Here is a 26,004-nt window from a genome sequence, read left to right as displayed (position 1 = left end):
TTTTGCTTTTTTATGTAATCTTAGATTTTTTTATTTTCTGTAATTGTAGCTTAAAGGGACGGTCTACACCAGAATTTTAATTTTGACTAGACCGTCCCTTTAATTTATACTTTATATTTTTATTTTTAAAGTAGTGTTAGTTTTTTTTATTTTAATAGTAACTTTAGTATTTTGTCATTTGGGTTCATTTAGGGGGTGTTAGTTTAGGGGGTGTTAGGTTTATTGCATTGTGGGCTTTGGCGGTTTAGGGGTCAATACTTTGATAGGTTTATTGCGTTGTGGGCTCTGGCGGGTTTAGGGGTTAATACTTTGATAGGTAGTTTGCGTTGTGGGTTAATGGCGGATTAGGGGTTAATAGTTTTAATAGGTAGTTTGCGATGTTGGGTTGGCGGATTTAGGGGTTAATAATTTAGTTATTACTTGCGGTGTGGGTTTGATGGCAGATATAGGGGTTCATACATTTTATTAGTTTATTGCGGTTGACAGGTAGATAGATATTGCGCATGCATTAGGTGTTAGTTTATTTTTGCAGGCAATTTCGGGCGTTACGGTGCTCCCATACTCAGCGCAAGGCCTGCTGCGGCTGCTTTGTATGGCGAGGTGAAAATATAGTAAGATTTCTCCATTTTCGCCACGTAAGTCCTTGCGCTGAATATTGGATACCGATTTGCGGCGCAATCCCATGTTAACTTATGGGAGTAAAAATTGCGGGCGACGGGTGAAATATACGTGATGCATTTATATGCGGTGCTGTATATAGGATACCAAACCCGCGCAAAAACCTGCGTCGCCGGCTTTTGCGGGCCACGCCACATATGTTATGGAGCCCCTGTTTCTCAAGGTAAAAACTTCCTTTAAACAATTAGGACTGGTGCTTCAAAGTGCTGGCAAGATTTCTTATAGAATTTTACATACCCATTGAGCATTATAGAATTGGGCCCTTAATCTCTAATATGTATTTGCCCTTATAATTAGATGGAGTTAAAACAACAGTATACTCTAAAAATTTTATTGTGTAAAAAGATAGATAACGCCTTTACTACCCATTCCTCAGCTTTGCACAACCAACATTGTTATATTAAAGGGATAATTTAGTCAAAATTAAACTTTTGTGATTCAGATAGAGCATGCAATTTTAAGCAACTTTCTAATTTACAACTATTATCAAATTTTCTTCGTTCTCTTGGTATCTTTATTTGAATGTTTAGGAGCCGGACCATTTTTGGTTCAGAACCTGGGCAGTGCTTGCTGATTAGTGGCTACATTCAGACACCAATCAGAAAGTGCTACCCAGGTTCTGAACCAAAAATGGGCCGGCTCCTATGTTTACATTCTTGCTTTTTAAAAAAAAAAAATACCAAGAGACCAAAGAAAATTTGATAATAGGAGTAAATTAGAAAGTTGCTTAACCCCTTAGTGACCAAACCATTTTTCAATTTTTTTACCGTTAAGAACCAAGGCTATTTTTACATTTCTGCGGTGTTTGTGTTTAGCTGTGTTTTCCTCTTACTCATTTACTGTACCCACACATATTATATACAGTTTTTCTCTCCATTAAATGGAATTTCTAAAGATACCATTATTTGCATCATATGATATAATTTACTATACATTTTTTTATAAAATATGATTAAAAAATTAAAAAAACACACTTTTTCTAACTTTGACCCCCAAAATCTGTTACACATCTACAACCACCAAAAAACACCAACACAAAATAGTTTCTAAATTTTGTCCTGAGTTTAGAAATACCCAATGTTTACATGTTCTTTGCTTTTTTTGCAAGTTATAAGGAAATAAGTACAAGTAGCACTTTGCTATTTCCAAACCATTTTTTAGCTTTAGTGTAGAGATCAGCCTCCCACCTGACACATCCCACTCCCTGACCCCTCTCAAACAGCTCTCTTCCCTCCCCCACCTCACAATTGTCTCCGCCATCTTAAGTACTGGCAAAACGTCTGCCAGTACCCAGTTTGCTAACAATTTTGCTTTTTGCCCCCTCAATTTTGCTTTTTGCCCCTTAATACCCTACCCCTCACCCCCTCCCATATCCCTTTCCCAACACCTATCCCCCCCCCCTCCCTCCTTCAATTTCACTTAATATTTGCCATAGTGATCACGATCGCTTCCTGCGCTTAAAACCCCTGAGGAAGTTGTACTGGGGTTAAAATTGCATGCTCTATCTGAATCATGGAAGTTTAATTTTGACTAAATTATTCCTTTAATATACTTAATAACCATTTAACATCTAAATTTCTGCCTGTTTCTAAACCCCTGCAGGCAGCCTTTATCTCAGAGCATTTATATGGCTTTACACAGCAAGATACTCCTCGTTCATGTGTGCCATATAGACACCATTGTGCTCACTCCTGTGGAGTTATTTATGAGTCAGCACTATTTGTCTAGAATGCAAGTTTGTAAATAGAACTGAGATAAAGTGGCATTTTGATAAGGCTGAGATAGAAGGTAATCACAGAGGTAAGTATGTTAATATAACCATGTTGGGTATGCAAAATGGGTAATAAAGGGATTATCTATCTTTTTTAAAGAATACAAATTTTGTAGTACACTCTCAATGTCTTCAAAAACATTATCAAACATGCATCCTGATGAATAAGTGTATAATAAAACATACCCTGTATTCTACAGTTGTCAGTTCAATAAACACTTTGGGGCCGACTTATCTTAAGACCGCTGCTCCTTAACTCGTCTGCAGCCTCTGAGGCAGCGGACATCAATCCGCCCGATCGCATATGATCGGGTTGATTTGACACCCCCTGCTAGCGGCCGATTGGCCGCAAATCTGCAGGGGGTGGCATTGCACAAGCAGTTCACCACAATTGCTTGTGCAATGATAAATGCCGACAGCATATGCTTTTGGCATTTATCGTTGTCTGGCGGACATGATTGCTACAGCGGATCTCGTCTGCCAGACAAATGATAAATCGACCCCTTTGACTTAAATATTTAGGGATATTTTTTTCCTAAGCATCACTTATTTAATAAAAAAAGGTTTAATTGTCAAATCCAGTGTTGGCTCAGGTTGTGTACCTTGTATTTTGGTAGTATGAATATATTACATTTCCATAAGCACTAGCTAAGGTATTATTCTGATTCCCTCCTGAGAAACAGCCACTTAGCCTCATGCCCTATGCAGTCTCACATTTTTTATTTTCTTCAACACGACGCAACACTCCATTCCCTCAAAATCCCTGAAGCATAACACTACCTGCGTAATCGCCATTCCCAAAATACTGTTGCTTTGTAGACAGAATATCTCACGCTGGTAGCTACTGTGACTGTCACTGTTTTAAACACGACTCATATGGTATCAGCATCCTGTGCAGCCAGCAAATGACAGCTGCCAGAGCTATCTGTGCCGCTACAGAGAAAAACAATAAAAGGATGCAACATTTATAAAAAGTAATACAGAAATATAATGAAAGAGAAGATTTATCTAAGGCATGACCATTTCTTATTTTTATTATTTTTCTTTGGTTGCATCCAGTTAAAAAGCTAGTTGGAAAATGGAAATAAAAGATACAACAATTGCTTGAGATGAATTGTCATAATACACGTGTTAAAAACAAAAAAGCTAGTTATCTGATCATTACAGGCTGCTGCCATATAATATTACCAAAATATGTGATGGTATATTATTGGTCATACAAATGAGAAGTATACAAATGTTATACATAGTTGCATTCAAAATAATTTGAATACACTCTATATACAGTATGTATAACTAGTCTTCTGTACTGAAAGTAGCAATTCATAATATTCACCATTGTAACATTGGTTTATTTGGAGAGTCTCTGTAGATAAAGCTGCTGCCTATTTAAGTGTTTGTTGTTCACTTATTACCAGGAAAGGAGTAAAGTACATATAGCAGGTGAGAATATGGAGTAGATTACAAAGTGTCATCACTAGAACAGTAATCAAACACCTCTCTGATTCTAAATGGCCCCAGGCAACTACCTACTTTGCATAATAACAAATCTGACCTTGCTAAAAAATATTTAATTTATAACATATATCTGATTGCAAAAGACTTATATATTGTGCAGCAATATGAGAACATTTAAAGGGACATTAAGCACTAAATAATTGCTAGATAGAATGATGCATTCAAAGAAAAGATTATTCTGAGAAGAACATGTAGATGTATTTTTTAAAGTTAAATTAGCTGTTTAAAAATCGAGAAAAATAGTTTAAAATTTTAAATATCTATAAAACAGTGGGAGCTGCCATGTTGTAACTTAGGTTACCTTGCCTGCTTTGGCCAATAAGGGAAAGATATAAATAGGTCACTAGATTGTGCAGCCAATGACTGTGTGGAATATAACAGTTTTCTGCACTTCCATTTCTAACAGGAACTGAAATGCGCACAATTTCAGAATGGAATTGCATGGAAAGGGGCAGAATTAATAATGAAAGTATATTGCAGAGTTCTTTTTATATACGATTTATCATTTTATATTACCATCTCAAAGAGTTTAATGTCCCTTTAATAGCATTTATTTTTTTAATCCATACTTAAAAGGAACAGACCATTTAGAAAAACATTTGTGGATGATGCATTGCTGCTTACAGTGGGATTTTGAGACCTATGCTTATATGTCAGGATGTTTGGTGTTGCTTTTGTTTTGTATGTCATGATCTCTTTTCTCCTTTGGCTTCTTTCGTGCCTCTCAGAGAGAGCTGCTGGTCTCTGCTGCCGCTTGGTAGTACCCTGCCATAAAGGAATGCCGAGACTTACTGACCTGTCTGTCAAAACCAAAGATGTCTGGGAAATCCCAAGAGAATCCCTACAGTTGATCAAGAGACTGGGAAATGGGCAGTTTGGGGAAGTCTGGATGGGTACGCAGTGAAACTCCTTGTTCAAATAACCTGCTCTTGTGTGGAGCTACCCAAAGAAAGATGGAAAGTGAAGGAAAATGGGAAACGGGAACGTTACAATACTATTTAGACAGAAAACACTTGACTTTCATGATTTCTCAAATTGTTGCGTTGATGTAGAATTTAAGTTAAAATCACACTCCATCTTTCTTCTTGCATGCTGAATATTAAAATGAATGTATTTTCTTTTGTTTTTATTAATTCCCTTTCCTGTAGAGAATGCTGATGGTTTGTGTTTTAATTTAACTGTCCTTGCACCGAATTATACCCCACAAACTGTTGGATTGGCTAAAGATGCATGGGAAGTGAAACGGAGTGCAATATTACTGAAGCAGAAGCTTGGTCAGGGCTGTTTCGCTGAAGTGTGGTTTGGTAAGGTCCATAATATATTCTGCTGGGGAGGGATCCGAAGGCAAGCTCCGCCCACAGAAAAGAATAAGTGTGAGCAATAACTAAAGAATAGCTCATTGGGTAACAAATGAATAAACCAGCCATCAGATTGGTCAACATCTAATGGTACCAAAGTCAACAGAGGTTAAACCATGTTGAGTTTCTCTTTGAACATTTTGCAGTAGAGGTCAAAACTACTCCTAATGGGGTATAATTTCTTATTTTATTAAAAAAAAAATCCTCCACCATCAGAAAACATAATTTATTTGCTTCCCCATAATGTGAACATTAGGAATCACCAAGTAATAATTCTTTATTTTGTAATCAGCAACATTTTTCTTGTTGTACCCAGATATACGCATATTAGTTATAAAACATATTAAATATCAGCCTCCTCTCATTCAGGATGTGTTTATTAACATCTTTCAGAATTTCTATCATTTCTACATTTTCTTTTTCTTTCAATAACAATAATTCTAGTTAAATATGGTACTATGAATTATTTCCTTATTTGGTTTGTTTCTGCATGCAATAAATGTTGTATTTGTCACATACATCTGTTATGCTCATTACAAAAGGAATGTATGCCTTTTGATGTGCCTTCATGTTGCAGAACCCTAAAGTATTGGACTATACCATTTAAGCAGTATGATTTTATAATTAATATTTGGCATATCATCTGCTTTATTTTATAAGAGCTCACTCCTGTCGTAGGGAGCAGAGATGATAAAGTACTTATCTTGATCCACACAGATAGTAAAAGGATATGAAACCCAATTTTGTTTCTTTTATGATTCAGATAGAGCATGTAATTTTAAGCAACTTTCTTATTTACTCCTATTATCAATTTATCTTTGTTCTCGTGGTATCTTTATTTGAAAAGCCGTAATGTAACCGGATCATTTTTGGTTAAGCACCTGGGTAGCGCTTGCTGATTGATGTCTAACTGTAGCTTCAAATCAGCACTACGCAGGGTGCTGAACCAAAAATGGGCTGGCTCCTAAGCTTAAATTCCTTCTTTTTCAAATAAAGATACTAAGAGAATGAAGAAAAATTGATAATAGGAGTAAATTAGAAAGGTGCTTACAATTGCATGCTCTATCTGAATTATGAAAGAAAAAACTTGGGTTTCATATCCCTTTAAGAATGAATCACATTACATAGCCTATCGGTATAACATCCAATGGCATGAGTTTCCTTTGACTTTACCCTACAAGACTGCATCCCTGGGTTATGAGCACAGATTTGTTTTCTTCATTGCAGGAACATGGAATGGAAACACAAAAGTGGCAATAAAAACCCTGAAGCCAGGCACCATGTCTCCAGAGTCCTTTTTAGAAGAGGCACAGATAATGAAGAAGCTTAAGCATGACAAGCTTGTACAGCTATATGCCGTGGTGTCTGAGGAGCCCATTTACATTGTCACAGAGTACATGAACAAAGGTCAGAGTCTATGTGCTTTGGAAAAAACAAAGATCACTATAGAGTGTTTGAGTGCTTAGAGGGGGGAACATGAAGAGTGGTAGGGAGAGCTAGTGTGGGAGAGAAATGAAGGGGCTTTGTATTATTAAGATAGTGCTGGAAGGTGACGAGGGAGTTAGGATGGAACTTTGGGGGGGGGGCAGGAAGAGACAGTGTAAGGTTTTGGGAATTTAGCATTAGGTAGGCAGTCAAAAGACAGTTGAACAAGAATTGAGGAAACTGTCTATGAGAGATCCCCCCTCTCATTCTGATAATTTATCTAAAACACAACATCTAGCTATCAAACAGTTAAGGGATAATCATGATTTGGTTATTCGTAACTCAGATAAGGGGGGCAAAGTGGTTGTGCTGGACCGCGAGGCATATCTCACAGAGGCATATAGGCAGTTGCTTGATGCTACGGTGTATGAGAAACTCAAATTTAACCCCATCTTTTCTTATAAAGCTGAACTACGAAGGATTCTCGAGAAAGCTTTACAAGATGGGCTTATCAAGCAATCTAATTATGAATTTCTATACAGCGAGCATCCGGTCATGGCTATATTTCATTACCTGCCAAAGGTTCACAAGCATGCCACTAACCCCCCAGGTAGACCCATCGTGGCAGGGATTGGCTCTTTGAACGAGCCACTTTCTGAACTTATTGATGGTTACCTTCAACCTTTTGTTTTGAGTCTAACAGGTTATATAAGGGATACGTCTGATGTGATTAGACAGTTGGAAAGCCTTGAATGGCGTGAGGAATACACATTTGTCACGATCGACGTAGTCTCATTATATACCTGTATTCCTCATGACAAGGGCATCGAGGCTATTACATTTTTCTTCGATCATTTTTCCAATTATGAAGAGGCACTGAAGCTGTTCATCAAGAACTCTGTAGAGTATTTATTGACTCATAATTTTTTCATGTTTGAGGGGGGTTTCTATCTCCAGAGACGTGGGACAGCGATGGGGGCCAAGTTTGACCCCTCCTATGCCAACCTGTATATGGGTTGGTGGGAGCTGTCCCGCGTCTATGGAGATGGGAACCCCTTCAGGCAATACATTCAATATTACGGTCGCTATATAGACGACGTCTTACTAATTTGGAAAGGCCCAGAATCTCTTCTTGAACAGTTTCTGTTGTACCTTCAAGACAATGCTTTGAATCTTAAATTCACTATGGAGGTCAACAAATTTTCGATTTCATTTTTGGATATCGAACTATGTTCAAATTTAGAGACTTCAAGCATAGATTTTGAATTATTCAGAAAGCCGAGTGCAGGAAACACCATTCTAGATGCCCGGTCGTGCCATCCTAAACATACTATTAATTCTATTCCCAAAAGCCAGTTTGTAAGGGTCAAACGTAACTGCAGTACCTCCTGCAGTTACTTAAAACATTCTCAGGATTTAACTGCTAGATTAATTGAAAGAGGGTACTCTGAAACAGCTCTTGAGAATGTCAAAAAAGAAGTTGATCAGACAACAAGAAAAGATCTTTTTCAGTTCAACACTTCCAAAAAACAGAGTAGGGTAAACAAACTTAAATTCATTACTACATATAGTGTTGAATATGGTAAAATATGCGACATTGTTCGCAAGGCACTTCCTATTCTAAATACTGATGAGAGTCTTAAAAGCATATTAAATGATGGCACCTGCTTTGTATCACGTAAGGCACCAACATTAGGGAACTTACTGTCCCCATCTATGTTGCCCAGGAAACCATTGAGAGCCAATTGGCTCTCGATTAAACCAGGATTTTTCCGGTGTGGCAGCAGGAGATGCAAATCTTGTTCCTATGCGACTTTTGGGAGCAGCTTTGTGTCTTCTGCTACTAATAAATCTTTTCAGATTAGAGAACACATGACCTGTAATTCTTGTTATGTTGTTTATCTTCTGACATGCAAGGGATGTTTCAGGCAGTATGTAGGTCAAACGACCCGTGCCATGAAGGACCGTTTTTTAGAACACTTACGCTCCATTGAGGATCCGGAGTCAACTACTCCAATATCCCTGCATTTCAGAAGATATCATAATTCAGACAGTTCTTTGTTGACATTCCAGGCTATCCAAATGATCCCCAGACACCCCAGAGGAGGTAATCGAGGTTTGATCCTCAGTAAAAAAGAGGTGTTCTGGATTTTTCATTTGGATACCCGCCTTCCCATTGGTTTAAATTCAGAGTGGGATGTTAAGTTATATGTTGATCAATAGCATTATTACTATAGTTTCATTTCTTGATATTGTCTGACACAGTATTATTATTCACCTTACTGTCACTTTAAATTTTCGCCTAGCAGTATATATATATGTTTTTCAATTTTCTTTTTCATTTCATCATCTTTTTATTTTAGGGTAACAGGTGGTTTATTTATTCATTCAAATTTTTTTATTTTTTTATTTTTTATTGTTTAACATGTTTGCAATGTTATTTGTTTTGTTTTCCCATATGGCAAATTATCATATGTATTACCTGTTTCCCTATTAAAGTTTAAAGACTATGGATTGTGAACTGCTCTCACACATCACTCCTTACTGCACACCCACTTTTTACAGCCAGCATTGGGTCCTCTTACTATTGGACCGGCAATTAAATGGGAGTGTTCCCTGCCTAGATATAAGGCTCTATTCAGTCTGTGTGCAGTACGGTCACTGATGAATATGTGATATATCCACAGGAAACGCGTCTGACCTTATTAACTTTTATTCCCGGTGGAGCCAGCCACCATACACTTCTGGCCTTGTAATGTGATGTTTATTTATGCATTGCATTAAATCTACCTTTTGAGCATTTTACTGTGTGCCTTCAGTTTCTTTAACGCCGGGTGCGCTGACTCCTTGTGTTTGTAGTAGACAGCTACCTAGCAAAGGAGGAAGCACAAAGTGTTAGAAGAGAGAACAGTAGCATTCTCAAAGAAACAGGATGGGGAATCTAGTCACAGTCGTAGGGAGAAGATGTGGCATACAGGGACAGTAGAGTCTAGTCAACAGTTTAAATAGAGAAGGGTCAGAAAAAGAAGGGAGGGTTATGGGGCAAAGATCAAGATGTTGTGTGTGTGCGGGCACATGGATGGACATTTATGTGTGTATATATTTGTCTGTGTTTGTGTGTATATGTGTATGCTTTTGTTTGTACATGTACATTTGTGTGTAAGTGTATGTGCCTGTGTGTGTGTGTGTGCCTGTGTGTTTGTGTCTATGTGTATGGTTTTGTTTGTACATGTGTAAGTATATTTGCCTGTGTGTGTGTATGTGTATGCGTTTGTTTGTACATGTGTGTGTGTGTGTGCATTTGTGTGTGTGCCTGTGTGTCTGTGTATTTGTGTTTGTGTGTGTGTATGTCTATGCTTTTGTTTGTACATTTGTAAGTCAGTGTGTGGGCTTGTGTGTGCATTTGTGTAAGTGTGTGCCTGTGTGTATGTGTGTTTTTGTGTGTATGTGTATGCTTTTGTTTGTACATGTGTAAGTATGTATGCTTGTTTGTGCATTTGTGTATGTGTGTGTGCCCACAAGACATCCTAGAAAAAAAGGATTAAGGGATACCGGCAGATTGTACTCAAGAACAAAATAAGGTTTATGATCAGTTAAGCACCGGTGTCATTATATAAAATTGTACACAAAACCTTTTTTCTTAAATCTCGTTGATCAACATATAACTGACCATGTTTTAGCACTGTATCAAAATAATTAAATAGGAACGTTAAAGGGATAGTAAAGTCCAAATTAAACTTTCATGATTCAGCTAGGGAATGTAACTGTAAACAATTTTCTAATTTACTTTTTATCATCTAATTTGCTTTGTTCTCTTGTTATTCTAAATTGAAAGCTAAAACTGTGTAGGCTTATATGCTAATTTCTAGTTTTTCACAGCTAGAGGGCGTTAGTTCATGTAGTTTCATATAGATAACATTGTGCTCATGCGCGTAAAGCTATTTAAGAGTCAGCACTAATTGCCTGAAATGCAAGTCTGTCAAAAGATGTGAGATAAGGAGGAAGTCAGCAGAAGATTAGATACAAGGCCCTCTATTTAACAAAGGTTTTGCGGACCTGATACGACAGTGCGGATCAGGTCCGCAAGACCTCGCTGAATGCGGAGAGCAATACGCTCTCCGTATTCAACATTGCACCAGTAGCTCACAAGAGCTGCTGGTGCAACGCCGCCCCCTGCTGACTCGCTGCCAATGGGCCGCCAGCAGGGGGGTGTCAATCAACCCGATCGTACTCGATCGGGTTGAATTCCGGCGATGTCTGTCCGCCTGCTCAGAGCAGGCGGACAGGGTTATGGAGCAGCGGTCTTTGTGACCGCTGCTTCATAACTGCTGTTTCTGGCGAGACTGCAGGCTCACCAGAAACACGGGGTGTCAAGCTCCATTCGGAGCTTGATAGATAGGCCCCAGAGTAATAACAGAGGTAAAAAGTATATTAATATAACAGTGTTTATGCAAAACTGGGGAATGGTAAATAAAGGGATTAGCTATCTTTTTAAACAATAACATGTTTGTTGTTTACTATCCCTTTAAAGTTCTAAGAAGTCATTGCATCCTCATTCTATAGCTATTGTTTATCGACCTTTCCCTTTAAGATAAATCTCATTTTCCTGATTCAACCTTGTGGCTCCTGAATCTGCATTTCTTCAAAGTATCAATACTTATTTCAGTAACTCATATTTAATCTCATACTATTAATATCTCACCTATTACTTCATCCTGTAAATCATTTAGTAGTTAAAAGTTATACTTTGAATTTGACCAAATCCGGGTTTCGAGACAGCCAACAACCCGTTTGTCTGGGATATCACATGGCAGCAGTAAGTTCCACCCAAAAAAACTACAATCACATGATACGCCAGTGGCAAGTAAAATTAGGAGAGAAAGATATTTAATTTTTTTTATTTCTCTCCATATTTTAGCAACCAAGGAGAGAAATATCACATGAATATTAAAGGGATAGTAAACACTAAAAATGTCACTGTTTAAAAAGATAGCTAATCCCTTTATTAACCATTCCCCAGTTTTGCATAACCAACACTGTTATAGAAATAGACTTTTTACCTCTGTGATTACCTTGTATCTGAGCATCTGCAGACTGCCTCCTTATCTCAGATCTTTTGACAGACTTGCATTTCAGGCAATTAGTGCTGACTCTTAAATAACTCCACGTAAGTGAGCACAACGTTATTTATATTAAACACATGCACTAATGCCCTCTAGCTGTGAAAACTGTCAAATGCATTCAGATAAGAGGTGGCCTTCAAGGGCTTAGAAATTAGCATATGAGCCTACCCTGGTTTAGCTTTCAATTAAGAAGACCAAGAGAACAAAGCAAGTTTGATTATTAAAGTAAATTAGAAAGCTGTTTAAAATTACATGCCCTATCTAAATCATGAAAGTTTAATTTGGACTTTACAATCCCTTTAAGAAAAAAAAAGTTAAAACTCATTGTCTATATTTAGACATTTTCTTTGTGCATGGTGGATGACTAACATCTGAGCTCAGACCCTCTTGATATAAAAATCATACATTTACATAAAGATTTAATTGTACAAAATGCATCATGTAGTGCCTGCTGAACTGGTTTGTCTGTCATGTCACAGTAATATAACCAGTAGTTCCCCCCAGACTCTCCTCTGGCATTTGAAACTCGCTCTTCCTGAAACTGTACCCATGTTTTTATATTTAATAGATAGTGCGTTGATGTAATTAAATTTGACGCTATCCTCAGGGGACTGAATTCTTTTTTTATTGGAAAATATGTTGAAAATGTAACCTCTACAAAAAGATATTTTATTGCAAATGTATTTCTCTATTTTTTTTTTTTTTTTTACCCGCTAGACTTTTCAGCGGCTTTAGTTTTGATGAAAATGTTCTCCTGGTCATGTCCCAAGGACATAGTAAAGTATATTCTATGGTAATGATTTATATTATACCACTTTTTAATTTAATAGTAGATAATGTCTCAAATATTTAAAAAGCTGTTTAGCATTTCTATATCTACGTAATACAAATACCAAAGCAGTAGAGCTACAGAAGCCAGTGTTCTTCCAGGACCTATTAAATGGGCACACCACTCAGCTGATTTTACTGACTACCCAGATGAAAATAAAAGCCAATATTAAGCTAAATTTCTCTTGTAAGGTGTATCCAGTCCACGGGTTCATCCATTACTTGTGGGATATTCTCCTTCCCAACAGGAAGCTGCAAGAGGACACCCACAGCAGAGCTGTCTATATAGCTCCTCCCCTAACTGCCACCCCCAGTCATTCTCTTGCAGCTCTCGACAATATAGGAAGTATCAAGAGATATGTGGTGACTTAGTGTAGTTTTACCTTCAATCAAAAGTTTGATATTTTTAAACGGTACCGGCGTTGTACTGTTTTACTCTCAGGCAGAAATTAGAAGAAGAATCTGCCTGGAGGTTGATGATCTTAGCGGTTTGTAACTAAGGTCTATTGCTGTTCTCACGCATAACTGAAGAGTATGGGAAAGACTTCAGTTGGGGGAACGGTTTGCAAATTACCTGCTTTGAGGTTTGTTCAGTATATTTATTTCTAGAGTGATGATAAGATCTAGAAAATGCTGACAGAGCCTTGTATAATTGAGGTAAGTCTGATGCAGTGATTTAACAACGACTGAGATCATGCTTACAAAAAAGGGTAATATTCATGTTAATACTCATTTCTCCAACATAGGTGTGTCCGGTCCACGGCGTCATCCTTACTTGTGGGATATTCTCTTCCCCAACAGGAAATGGCAAAGAGCCCAGCAAAGCTGGTCACATGATCCCTCCTAGGCTCCGCCTACCCCAGTCATTCTCTTTGCCGTTGTACAGGCAACATCTCCAAGGAGATGGCTTAGAGTTTTTTAGTGTTTAACTGTAGTTTTTATTATTCAATCAAGAGTTTGTTATTTTGAAATAGTGCTGGTATGTACTATTTACTCAGAAACAGAAAAGAGATGAAGATTTCTGTTTGTATGAGGAAAATGATTTTAGCAACCGTCACTAAAATCCATGGCTGTTCCACACAGGACTGTTGAGAGCAATTAACTTCAGTTGGGGGAACAGTGAGCAGTCTCTTGCTGCTTGAGGTATGACACATTCTAACAAGACGATGTAATGCTGGAAGCTGTCATTTTCCCTCTGGGATCCGGTAAGCCATGTTTATTACGATTGTAAATAAGGGCTTCAAAAAAGGGCTTATTAAGACTGTAGACTTTTTTTGGGCTAAATCGATTGATTATTAACACATATTTAGCCTTGAGGAATCATTTTATCTGGGTATTTTGATATAATAATATCGGCAGGCACTGTTTTAGACACCTTATTCTTTAGGGGCTTTCCCAAAGCATAGGCAGAGCCTCATTTTCGCGCCGGTGTTGCGCACTTGTTTTTGAGAGGCATGGCATGCAGTCGCATGTGAGAGGAGCTCTGATACTTAGAAAAGACTTTCTGAAGGCGTCATTTGGTATCGTATTCCCCTTGGGGCTTGGTTGGGTCTCAGCAAAGCAGATACCAGGGACTGTAAAGGGGTTAAAGTTCAAAACGGCTCCGGTTCCGTTATTTTAGGGTTAAAGCTTCCAAATTTGATGTGCAATACTTTTAAGGCTTTAAGACACTGTGGTGAAAATTTGGTGAATTTTGTACAATTCCTTCATGTTTTTTCGCATTTGCAGTAATAAAGTGTGTTCAGTTTAAAATTTAAAGTGACAGTAACGGTTTTATTTTAAAACGTTTTTTGTACTTGTTATCAAGTTTATGCCTGTTTAACATGTCTGAACTACCAGATAGACTGTGTTCTGAATGTGGGGAAGCCAGAATTCCTATTCATTTAAATAAATGTGATTTATGTGACAATGACAATGATGCCCAAGATGATTCCTCAAGTGAGGGGAGTAAGCATGGTACTGCATCATTCCCTCCTTCGTCTACATGAGTCTTGCCCACTCAGGAGGCCCCTAGTACATCTAGCGCGCCAATACTCCTTACTATGCAACAATTAACGGCTGTAATGGATAATTCTGTCAAAAACATTTTAGCCAAAATGAACACTTATCAGCGTAAGCGCGACTGCTCTGTTTTAGATACTGAAGAGCATGACGACGCTGATATTAATATTTCTGAAGGGCCCCTAACTCAGTCTGATGGGGCCAGGGAGGTTTTGTCTGAGGGAGAAATTACTGATTCAGGGAACATTTCTCAACAAGCTGAACCTGATGTGATTGCATTTAAATTTAAGTTGGAACATCTCCGCATTCTGCTTAAGGAGGTATTATCCACTCTGGATGATTGTGACAAGTTGGTCATCCCAGAGAAACTATGTAAAATGGACAAGTTCCTAGAGGTGCCGGGGCTCCCAGAAGCTTTTCCTATACCCAAGCGGGTGGCGGACATTGTTAATAAAGAATGGGAAAGGCCCGGTATTCCTTTCGTCCCTCCCCCCATATTTAAAAAATTGTTTCCTATGATCGACCCCAGAAAGGACTTATGGCAGACAGTCCCCAAGGTCGAGGGAGCGGTTTCCACTTTAAACAAACGCACCACTATACCCATAGAGGATAGTTGTGCTTTCAAAGATCCTATGGATAAAAAATTAGAAGGTTTGCTTAAAAAGATGTTTGTTCAGCAGGGTTTCCTTCTACAACCAATTTCATGCATTGTCCCTGTCGCTACAGCCGCATGTTTCTGGTTCGATGAGCTGATAAAGGCGGTCGACAGTGATTCTCCTCCTTATGAGGAGATTATGGACAGAATCAATGCTCTCAAATTGGCTAATTCTTTCACCCTAGACGCCACTTTGCAATTGGCTAGGTTAGCGGCTAAGAATTCTGGGTTTGCTATTGTGGCGCGCAGAGCGCTTTGGTTGAAATCTTGGTCAGCTGATGCGTCTTCCAAGAACAAGCTACTTAACATTCCTTTCAAGGGGAAAACGCTGTTTGGCCCTGACTTGAAAGAGATTATCTCGGATATCACTGGGGGTAAGGGCCACGCCCTTCCTCAGGATCGGCCTTTCAAGGCAAAAAATAAACCTAATTTTCGTCCCTTTCGTAGAAACGGACCAGCCCAAAGTGCTACGTCCTCTAAGCAAGAGGGTAATACTTCTCAAGCCAAGCCAGCTTGGAGACCAATGCAAGGCTGGAACAAGGGAAAGCAGGCCAAGAAACCTGCCACTGCTACCAAGACAGCATGAAATGTTGGCCCCCGATCCGGGACCGGATCTGGTGGGGGGCAGACTCTCTCTCTTCGCTCAGGCTTGGGCAAGAGATGTTCTGGATCCTTGGGCGCTAGAAATAGTCTCCCAAGGTTATCTTCTGGAATTCAAGGGACTTCCCCCAAGGGGGAGGTTCCACAGGTCTCAATTGTCTTCAGACCACATAAAAAGACAGGCATTCTTACATTGTGTAGAAGACCTGTTAAAAATGGGAGTGATTCATCCCGTTCCATTAAGAGAACAAGGGATGGGGTTCTACTCCAATCTGTTTATAGTTCCCAAAAAAGAGGGAACGTTCAGACCAATCTTAGATCTCAAGATCTTAAACAAGTTTCTCAAGGTTCCATCGTTCAAGATGGAAACCATTCGAACTATTCTTCCTTCTATCCAGGAAGGTCAATTCATGACCACGGTGGATTTAAAGGATGCGTATCTACATATTCCTATCCACAAGGAACATCATCGGTTCCTGAGGTTCGCATTCCTGGACAAACATTACCAGTTTGTGGCGCTTCCTTTCGGATTAGCCACTGCTCCAAGGATTTTCACAAAGGTACTAGGGTCCCTTCTAGCTGTGCTAAGACCAAGGGGCATTGCTGTAGTACCTTACTTGGACGACATTCTGATTCAAGCGTCGTCCCTTCCTCAAGCAAAGGCTCACACGGACATTGTCCTGGCCTTTCTCAGATCTCACGGATGGAAAGTGAACGTGGAAAAGAGTTCTCTATCTCCGTCAACAAGGGTTCCCTTCTTGGGAACAATAATAGACTCCTTAGAAATGAGGATTTTTCTGACAGAGGCCAGAAAAACAAAACTTCTAGACTCTTGTCGGATACTTCATTCCGTTCCTCTTCCTTCCATAGCTCAGTGCATGGAAGTGATCGGGTTGATGGTAGCGGCAATGGACATAGTTCCTTTTGCACGCATTCATCTAAGACCATTACAACTGTGCATGCTCAGTCAGTGGAATGGGGACTATACAGACTTGTCTCCGAAGATACAAGTAAATCAGAGGACCAGAGACTCACTCCGTTGGTGGCTGTCCCTGGACAACCTGTCACGAGGGATGACATTCCGCAGACCAGAGTGGGTCATTGTCACGACCGACGCCAGTCTGATGGGCTGGGGCGCGGTCTGGGGATCCCTGAAAGCTCAGGGTCTTTGGTCTCGGGAAGAATCTCTTCTACCGATAAATATTCTGGAACTGAGAGCGATATTCAATGCTCTCAAGGCTTGGCCTCAGCTAGCGAGGGCCAAGTTCATACGGTTTCAATCAGACAACATGACAACTGTTGCGTACATCAACCATCAGGGGGGAACAAGGAGTTCCCTGGCGATGGAAGAAGTGACCAAAATCATTCTATGGGCGGAGTCTCACTCCTGCCACCTGTCTGCTATCCACATCCCAGGAGTGGAAAATTGGGAAGCGGATTTTCTGAGTCGTCAGACATTGCATCCGGGGGAGTGGGAACTCCATCCGGAAATCTTTGCCCAAGTCACTCAGCTGTGGGGCATTCCAGACATGGATCTGATGGCCTCTCGTCAGAACTTCAAAGTTCCTTGCTACGGGTCCAGATCCAGGGATCCCAAGGCGGCTCTAGTGGATGCACTAGTAGCACCTTGGACCTTCAAACTAGCTTATGTGTTCCCGCCGTTTCCTCTCATCCCCAGGCTGGTAGCCAGGATCAATCAGGAGAGGGCGTCGGTGATTTTGATAGCTCCTGCGTGGCCACGCAGGACTTGGTATGCAGATCTGGTGAATATGTCATCGGCTCCTCCTTGGAAGCTACCTTTGAGACGAGACCTTCTTGTTCAGGGTCCGTTCGAACATCCGAATCTGGTTTCACTCCAGCTGACTGCTTGGAGATTGAACGCTTGATCTTATCGAAGCGAGGATTCTCAGATTCTGTTATCGATACTCTTGTTCAGGCCAGAAAGCCTGTAACTAGAAAGATTTACCACAAAATTTGGAAAAAATATATCTGTTGGTGTGAATCTAAAGGATTCCCTTGGGACAAGGTTAAGATTCCTAGGATTCTATCCTTCCTTCAAGAAGGATTGGAAAAAGGATTATCTGCAAGTTCCCTGAAGGGACAGATTTCTGCCTTGTCTGTGTTACTTCACAAAAAGCTGGCCGCTGTGCCAGATGTTCAAGCCTTTGTTCAGGCTCTGGTTAGAATTAAGCCTGTTTACAAACCTTTGACTCCTCCTTGGAGTCTCAATTTAGTTCTTTCAGTTCTTCAGGGGGTTCCGTTTGAACCCTTGCATTCCGTTGATATTAAGTTATTATCTTGGAAAGTTTTGTTTTTAGTTGCAATTTCTTCTGCTAGAAGAGTTTCAGAATTATCTGCTCTGCAGTGTTCTCCTCCTTATCTGGTGTTCCATGCAGATAAGGTGGTTTTACGTACTAAACCTGGTTTTCTTCCAAAAGTTGTTTCTAACAAAAACATTAACCAGGAGATTATCGTACCTTCTCTGTGTCCGAAACCAGTTTCAAAGAAGGAACGTTTGTTGCACAATTTGGATGTTGTTCGCGCTCTAAAATTCTATTTAGATGCTACAAAGGATTTTAGACAAACATCTTCCTTGTTTGTTGTTTATTCCGGTAAAAGGAGAGGTCAAAAAGCAACTTCTACCTCTCTCTCTTTTTGGATTAAAAGCATCATCAGATTGGCTTACGAGACTGCCGGACGGCAGCCTCCCGAAAGAATCACAGCTCATTCCACTAGGGCTGTGGCTTCCACATGGGCCTTCAAGAACGAGGCTTCTGTTGATCAGATATGTAGGGCAGCGACTTGGTCTTCACTGCACACTTTTACCAAATTTTACAAGTTTGATACTTTTGCTTCTTCTGAGGCTATTTTTGGGAGAAAGGTTTTGCAAGCCGTGGTGCCTTCCATTTAGGTGACCTGATTTGCTCCCTCCCTTCATCCGTGTCCTAAAGCTTTGGTATTGGTTCCCACAAGTAAGGATGACGCCGTGGACCGGACACACCTATGTTGGAGAAAACAGAATTTATGTTTACCTGATAAATTACTTTCTCCAACGGTGTGTCCGGTCCACGGCCCGCCCTGGTTTTTTTAATCAGGTCTGATAATTTTTTTCTTAAACTACAGTCACCACGGTACCATATGGTCTCTCCTATGCAAATATTCCTCCTTAACGTCGGTCGAATGACTGGGGTAGGCGGAGCCTAGGAGGGATCATGTGACCAGCTTTGCTGGGCTCTTTGCCATTTCCTGTTGGGGAAGAGAATATCCCACAAGTAAGGATGACGCCGTGGACCGGACACACCGTTGGAGAAAGTAATTTATCAGGTAAACATAAATTCTGTTATTTCTTAGTGACAAAACGTTTACATTTTATATAGAAAGAACGTTTTTTCCCTGAGGGTGATAAATCATTTTTTGGGGCCTAGTTTCCACATGGCTAGTCAGATACTCCTAGGAGTATTTTCTTAAGGCCCTCTGACATCGAGTGCATGGTGGGAGGGGCCTATTTTCACGCTCTAGATGCGCAGTTCATATTCAGACTGAGACATCCAGCTTCCCTAAAGGAGTCCTCTGGCATCTGAGGACCACTATAGAGGGCTTATTTCTTTCCTAAATCGTATTTGAGGGCAGGTAGGAGCCACAGCAGAGCTGTGGCAAGGTGTTTAACTGTTTATTAACGTTTTTTAACGTTTTTCAAATCCAGTTTGGGGCCTAAAGGGTTAATCATCCATTTGCGAGTGGGTGCAATGCTGCTTTAGTCCCTTATACACACTGTAACAATTTCGAAGAGTTTACTACTTTTTAACACTGTTTTGCAGTTTATGTGATATTTTTTTTCTCTTAAAGGCACAGTACCGTTTTTATTTAATTGCTGTTTCACATTTATTAAAGTGTTTTCCAAGCTTGCTGGTCTCATTACTAGTCTGTTAAACATGTCTGACATAGAGGAAACTCCTTGTTCAATATGTTTAGAAGCCATTGTGGAACCCCCTCTTAGAATGTGTACCAAATGTACTGAAATTTCTATAACTTATAAAGACCATATTATGGCATTTAAAGATTTATCACCAGAGGTTTCTCAGACTGACAAAAGGGAGGTTATGCCATCTAGCTCTCCCCACGTGTCAGAACCTATAACTCCCGCTCAAGTGACGCCAAGTACATCTAGCGTGTCCAATGCGTTTACCTTACAAGACATGGCGGCAGTTATGACTAATACCCTCACAAAGGTATTGTCCAAACTGCCAGGGTTACAAAGAAAGCGAGACAGCTCTGGGGCTAGAACAAATACAGAGCTTTCTGACGCTTTAGTAGCTATGTCCGATATACCCTCACAATGCTCCGAAGCCGTGGCAAGGGATTTGCTATCTGAGGGTGAGATTTCAGATTCAGGGAAGACGTTACTTCAGTCCGATTCTGAAATGACAGCCTTTAAATTTAAGCTTGAACACCTCCGCTTATTGCTCAGGGAGGTTTTAGCGACTCTGGATGACTGTGACCCCATTGTAGTTCCAGAGAAATTGTGTAAAATGGACAAATACTTTGCAGTGTCTGTTTACACTGATGTTTTTCCAGTCCCTAAGGTGTTTTCGGAAATTGTTACTAAGGAATGGGATAGACTAGGTGTGCCGTTCTCTCCCCCTCCTGCTTTTAAAAAGATGTTTCCCATAGATGCCGCCATACGGGACTCGTGGCAGATGGTCCCTAAGGTGGAGGGAGCAGTCTCTACCCTAGCTAAGCGTACAACTATCCCCGTCGAGGACAGTTGTGCTTTCTTAGATCCTATGGATAAAAAATTGGAGGGTCTCCTTAAGAAAATTTTTATCCATCAAGGTTTTATTCTCCAGCCTCTTACATGCATTGCCCCAGTTACTGCTGCAGTGGCTTTTTGGTTCGAGTCTCTTGAGGAGGCTCTACAGGTGGAGACCCCGTTAGATGATATTTTAGACAGGATTAAAGCTCTCAAGTTAGCTAATTCCTTTATTTCTGACGCCGTTTTTCATCTAACCAAACTAACGGCTAAGAATTCAGGTTTTGCCATTCTGGCGCGCAGGGCGCTATGGCTTAAGTCCTGGTCAGCAGACGTTACTTCAAAGTCTAAGCTTCTTAACATACCCTTCAAAGGACAGACCCTATTCGGGCCGGGCCTGAAGGAGATCATTTCTGATATTACTGGAGGAAAAGGTCATGCCCTTCCTCAGGATAGGTCCAATATATTAAGGACCAAACAGAATAATTTTCGTTCATTTCGAAACTTCAAGAGTGGCGCAGCTTCAGCTTCCTCTAATGCAATACAAGAGGGAAATTTCGCCCAGTCCAAACCAGTCTGGAGACCGAACCAGGCTTGGAACAAGGGGAAGCAGGCCAAAAAAACTGCTGCCGCCGCTAAGACAGCATGAAGGCGTAGCCCCCGATCCGGGACCGGATCTAGTAGGGGCAGACTTTCTTTCTTCGCCCAGGCTTGGGCAAGAGACATCCAGGATCCCTGGGCATTAGAGATTGTTTCCCAGGGATATCTTCTGGACTTCAAAGCTTCATCTCCAAAGGGGAGATTTCATCTCTCACAATTATCTGTAAACCAGATAAAGAGAGAGGCATTCTTACGTTGTGTTCAAGACCTACTGGTTATGGGAATGATCCACCGAGTTCCAAGGGAGGAACAGGGGCAGGGCTTCTATTCAAATCTGTTTATAGTTCCCAAAAAAGAGGGAACTTTCAGACCAATCTTGGATCTCAAGATCCTAAACAAATTTCTCAGAGTCCCATCCTTCAAGATGGAGACTATCCAAACCATCCTCCCTATGATCCAGGAGGGTCAATTTATGACTACCGTGGACTTAAAAGGATGCTTATCTCCACATTCCGATTCACAGAGATCATCATCAGTTCCTCAGGTTCGCCTTCCTAGACAGGCATTACCAGTTTGTGGCTCTTCCCTTCGGGCTAGCAACGGCACCAAGAATCTTTACGAAGGTTCTAGGGTCCCTACTGGCGGTTCTAAGGCCACGAGGCATAGCGGTGGCTCCTTACCTAGACGACATTCTGATACAGGCGTCGACTTTTCAAATCGCCAAGTCCCATACGGACATTGTTCTGGCCTTTCTGAGGTCTCACGGGTGGAAGGTGAATGAAGAAAAGAGTTCTCTCTCCCCTCTCACAAGAGTTTCCTTCCTAGGAACACTGATATATTCAGTAGAAATGAAAATTTTTCTGACAGAGGTCAGTTTATCAAAGCTTCTAACTTCCTGCTGTGCTCTTCATTCCACTTCTCGGCCGTCAGTGGCTCAGTGTATGGAAGTAATCGGCCTAATGGTAGCGGCAATGGACATAGTTCCGTTTGCCCACCTACATCTCAGACCACTGCAACTTTGCATGCTCAATCAGTGGAATGGGGACTACACAGATTTGTCCCCTCTGCTAAATCTGGATCAAGAGACCAGGGATTCTCTTCTCTGGTGGTTATCTCGGGTCCATTTGTCCAGGGGAATGAGTTTCCGCAGGCCAGAGTGGACTATAGTGACGACAGATGCCAGCCTTCTGGGCTGGGGCGCAGTCTGGAACTCCCTGAAGGCTCAGGGTTCGTGGACTCGGGAGGAAGCCCTCCTTCCGATAAACATTCTGGAACTGAGAGCGATATTCAATGCTCTTCAGGCTTGGCCTCAACTAGCTGCGGTCAGGTTCATCAGATTTCAGTCGGACAATATCACGACTGTAGCCTATATCAACCATCAGGGGGGAACAAGAAGCCCCCTGGCAATGTTGGAGGTTTCAAAGATAATTCTATGGGCAGAGGATCACTCTTGCCATCTCTCAGCTATCCATATCCCAGGAGTAGAGAACTGGGAGGCGGATTTTCTAAGTCGGCAGACTTTTCATCCGGGGGAGTGGGAGCTCCATCCGGAGGTATTTGCCCAGCTGATCCAACTATGGGGCAAACCAGAACTGGATCTGATGACATCTCATCAGAACCCCAAGCTTCCTTGTTACAGGTCCATGTCAAGGGATCCCCAGGCAGCGCTGATAGATGCTCTAGCAGTGCCCTGGTCCTTCAGCCTGGCTTATGTGTTCCCACCATTTCCTCTCCTCCCTCGTCTGATTGCCAAGATCAAGCAGGAGAGAGCTTCAGTGATTTTGATAGCACCTGCGTGGCCACGCAGGACTTGGTATGCAGATCTGGTGGACATGTCATCCTTTCCACCATGGACTCTGCCGCTGAGGCAGGACCTTCTACTCCAAGGCCCATTCAAACATCCAAATCTAATTTCTCTGCGGCTGACTGCTTGGAGATTGAACGCTTGATTTTATCAAAACGTGGTTTCTCCGAGTCGGTCATTGATACCTTGATTGAGACTCGAAAGCCTGTCACCAGGAAAATCTATCATAAGATATGGTGTAAATATCTTCATTGGTGTGAATCCAAGGGTTACTCATGGAGTAAGGTCAGGATTCCTAGGATATTATCCTTTCTCCAAGAAGGATTGGAGAAGGGATTGTCAGCTAGTTCCTTAAAGGGACAGATTTCTGCTCTGTCTATTCTTCTGCACAAGCGTCTGGCAGATGTTCCAGACGTTCAGGCGTTTTGTCAGGCTTTAGTTAGAATCAAGCCTGTGTTTAAACCTGTTGCTCCGCCATGGAGTTTAAATTTAGTTCTTAAAGTTCTTCAAGGGGTTCCGTTTGAACCTCTGCATTCCATAGATATCAAGCTTTTATCTTGGAAAGTTCTGTTTTTGGTAGCTATCTCTTCGGCTCAAAGAGTTTCAGAGTTATCTGCCTTACAGTGTGATTCCCCTTATCTGATCTTCCATGCAGATAAGGTAGTTTTGCGTACCAAACCTGGGTTTCTTCCTAAGGTGGTATCTAATAAGAATATCAATCAGGAGATTGTTGTTCCGTCACTGTGTCCTAATCCTTCTTCAAAGAAGGAACGTCTATTACACAATCTTAACGTGGTTCGTGCTTTAAAGTTTTATTTACAAGCTACTAAGGATTTTCATCAAACATCTGCATTGTTTGTTGTCTACTCTGGACAGAGGAGAGGCCAAAAGGCTTTGGCATCTTCTCTTTCTTTTTGGCTGAGAAGCATAATCCGTTTTGCTTATGAGACTGCTGGCCAGCAGCCTCCTGAAAGAATTACAGCTCATTCCACTAGAGCGGTAGCTTCCACATGGGCTTTTAAAAACGAGGCCTCTGTTGAACAGATTTGTAAGGCGGCGACTTGTTCTTCGCTTCATACTTTTTCTAAATTCTACAAATGTGATACTTTTGCTTCCTCGGAGGCTATTTTTGGGAGAAAGGTCTTGCAGGCAGTGGTGCCTTCCGTTTAAGTTCCTGCCTTGTCCCTCCCTTCATCCGTGTCCTAAAGCTTTGGTATTGGTATCCCACAAGTAATGGATGAACCCGTGGACTGGATACACCTTACAAGAGAAAACAAAATTTATGCTTACCTGATAAATTTCTTTCTCTTGTGGTGTATCCAGTCCACGGCCTGCCCTGTCACTTTAAGGCAGGTGTTTTTTATTTTTAAACTACAGTCACCACTGCACCCTATAGTTTCTCCTTTTTTCTTGCTTGTCTTCGGTCGAATGACTGGGGGTGGCAGTTAGGGGAGGAGCTATATAGACAGCTCTGCTGTGGGTGTCCTCTTGCAGCTTCCTGTTGGGAAGGAGAATATCCCACAAGTAATGGATGAACCCGTGGACTGGATACACCACAAGAGAAAGAAATTTATCAGGTAAGCATAAATTTTGGTTTTATCTAATATTTTTTTTCCAATGTTTTGCTCAAATTATTGTTTAATCAAGTTATTTTAAATCATGCATAACTGCATAATTTAACATAACTTTAATAAACAATAATCTGTGCAAAACATTGAAAAAAACAGTATGAGATACATTTAACTTAAAATTGGCTTAAATTTTATCTGGGAGGTCAGTAAAATCAGCTGAGGGGTGTGCCCATTAAGGGCCAGAGTATTGCACAAAAATGTGCTCAAAGATATCAGGTATCAGGTTTTAGAAACAAAAAGGCAGGCAAAGGGCTTTAACATAGAGATACATACATATACATGTATAAAGATGTGTGTGTATATATATATATATATACTGTATATATATATATATATATATATATATATATATGTGTGTGTGTGTACATATGTATTAAAAGAGGGGAAGATAGAGCAAAAGAGAGAAGGGATAGAACAAAAGGGAAAGGGGAGAGCAAAAGAGAGGGGAGAGAGCAAAATAGAGGGAAGAGAGAGCAATAGAGAGGGAAGAGAGATCAAAAGAGAGGGAAGAGAGAGCAAAAGGGGGGAGGGAGCAAAAAAGAGGGGGGGAGAGAGCAAAAGAGAGGGGAGAGAGCAAAAGAAGGGGGAGGGAGCAAAAAAGAGGGGGGGGGGAGAGCAAAAGAGGGGGGGAAAGCAAAAGAGAGAGTGGGAGAGCAAAAGAGAAGGAAAAGATCAGAAGAGGGGGGAAAGCTCAAAAGAGGAGATAGTGAGAGAGAGAGAGAGAGAGAGAGAGAGAGAAAGAGGGGGGGAGACCAAAAGAGAGGGGAGAGAGCAAAAGGGGGGGAGCAAAAGAGGGGGGAGAGAGAGAGTAAAAGAGAGGGGGAGAGAGAAAGAGGAGGGAGAGAGAGCAAAAGAAAGGGGAGAGAGCAAAAGAGGGGGGAGAGAGAGAGAGCAAAAGAGAGGGGGAGAGAGAGCAAAAGAAAGGGGAGAGAGCAAAATGGGGGGAGCAAAAGAGGGGGGAGAGATCAAAAGAAGGGGGAGAGAGCAAAAGAGAGGGGGAGAGAGCAAAAAAGAGAGGGGAGAGAGAGCAAAATAGGTAGGAGAGAGAAAGCAAAAGGGGGGAGAGAGAGCAAAAGAGAGGGGGAGAAAGAGAGATCAAAAGAGAGTGAAAGAGAGGGAGAGAGAAAGAGAGGGGGGAGAGAGAACAAAAGAAAAGGGGGAGAGAGCGCAAAGGAGAGAAAGAGAGGGGGAGAGAGAGCAAAAGGAAAGGGGGAGAGAGAGTAATAGAGAGGGGGGAGAGAGAGCAATGGAGAGCGAGAGAG

General features: G+C 41.1%; 1 protein-coding gene across 4 annotated transcripts in view; it reads left to right on the top strand.

The window, feature by feature from the left end:
• Window positions 1-26,004, top strand: part of FYN (FYN proto-oncogene, Src family tyrosine kinase) — a 444,200-nt gene that overhangs the window by 391,334 nt on the left and 26,862 nt on the right. For 3 of the 4 annotated variants that reach the window (XM_053710870.1, XM_053710872.1, XM_053710871.1), the window contains exons 8-9: window positions 4,696-4,860; window positions 6,553-6,732. In XM_053710870.1, coding sequence (XP_053566845.1) covers window positions 4,696-4,860; window positions 6,553-6,732 — 345 coding nt within the window. Of the gene's footprint in view, window positions 1-4,695; window positions 4,861-5,115; window positions 5,272-6,552; window positions 6,733-26,004 lie in introns of all 4 variants that reach the window. The other variant, XM_053710873.1, reaches the window with a different exon arrangement.

The sequence above is a fragment of the Bombina bombina genome, chromosome 4 (assembly GCF_027579735.1).
Source record: "Bombina bombina isolate aBomBom1 chromosome 4, aBomBom1.pri, whole genome shotgun sequence".
In the NCBI taxonomy this organism is placed as follows: domain Eukaryota; kingdom Metazoa; phylum Chordata; class Amphibia; order Anura; family Bombinatoridae; genus Bombina; species Bombina bombina.
The sequence above is the reverse complement of the archived record's forward strand: the minus strand, read 5'-3'. Positions and strand labels throughout refer to the sequence as shown.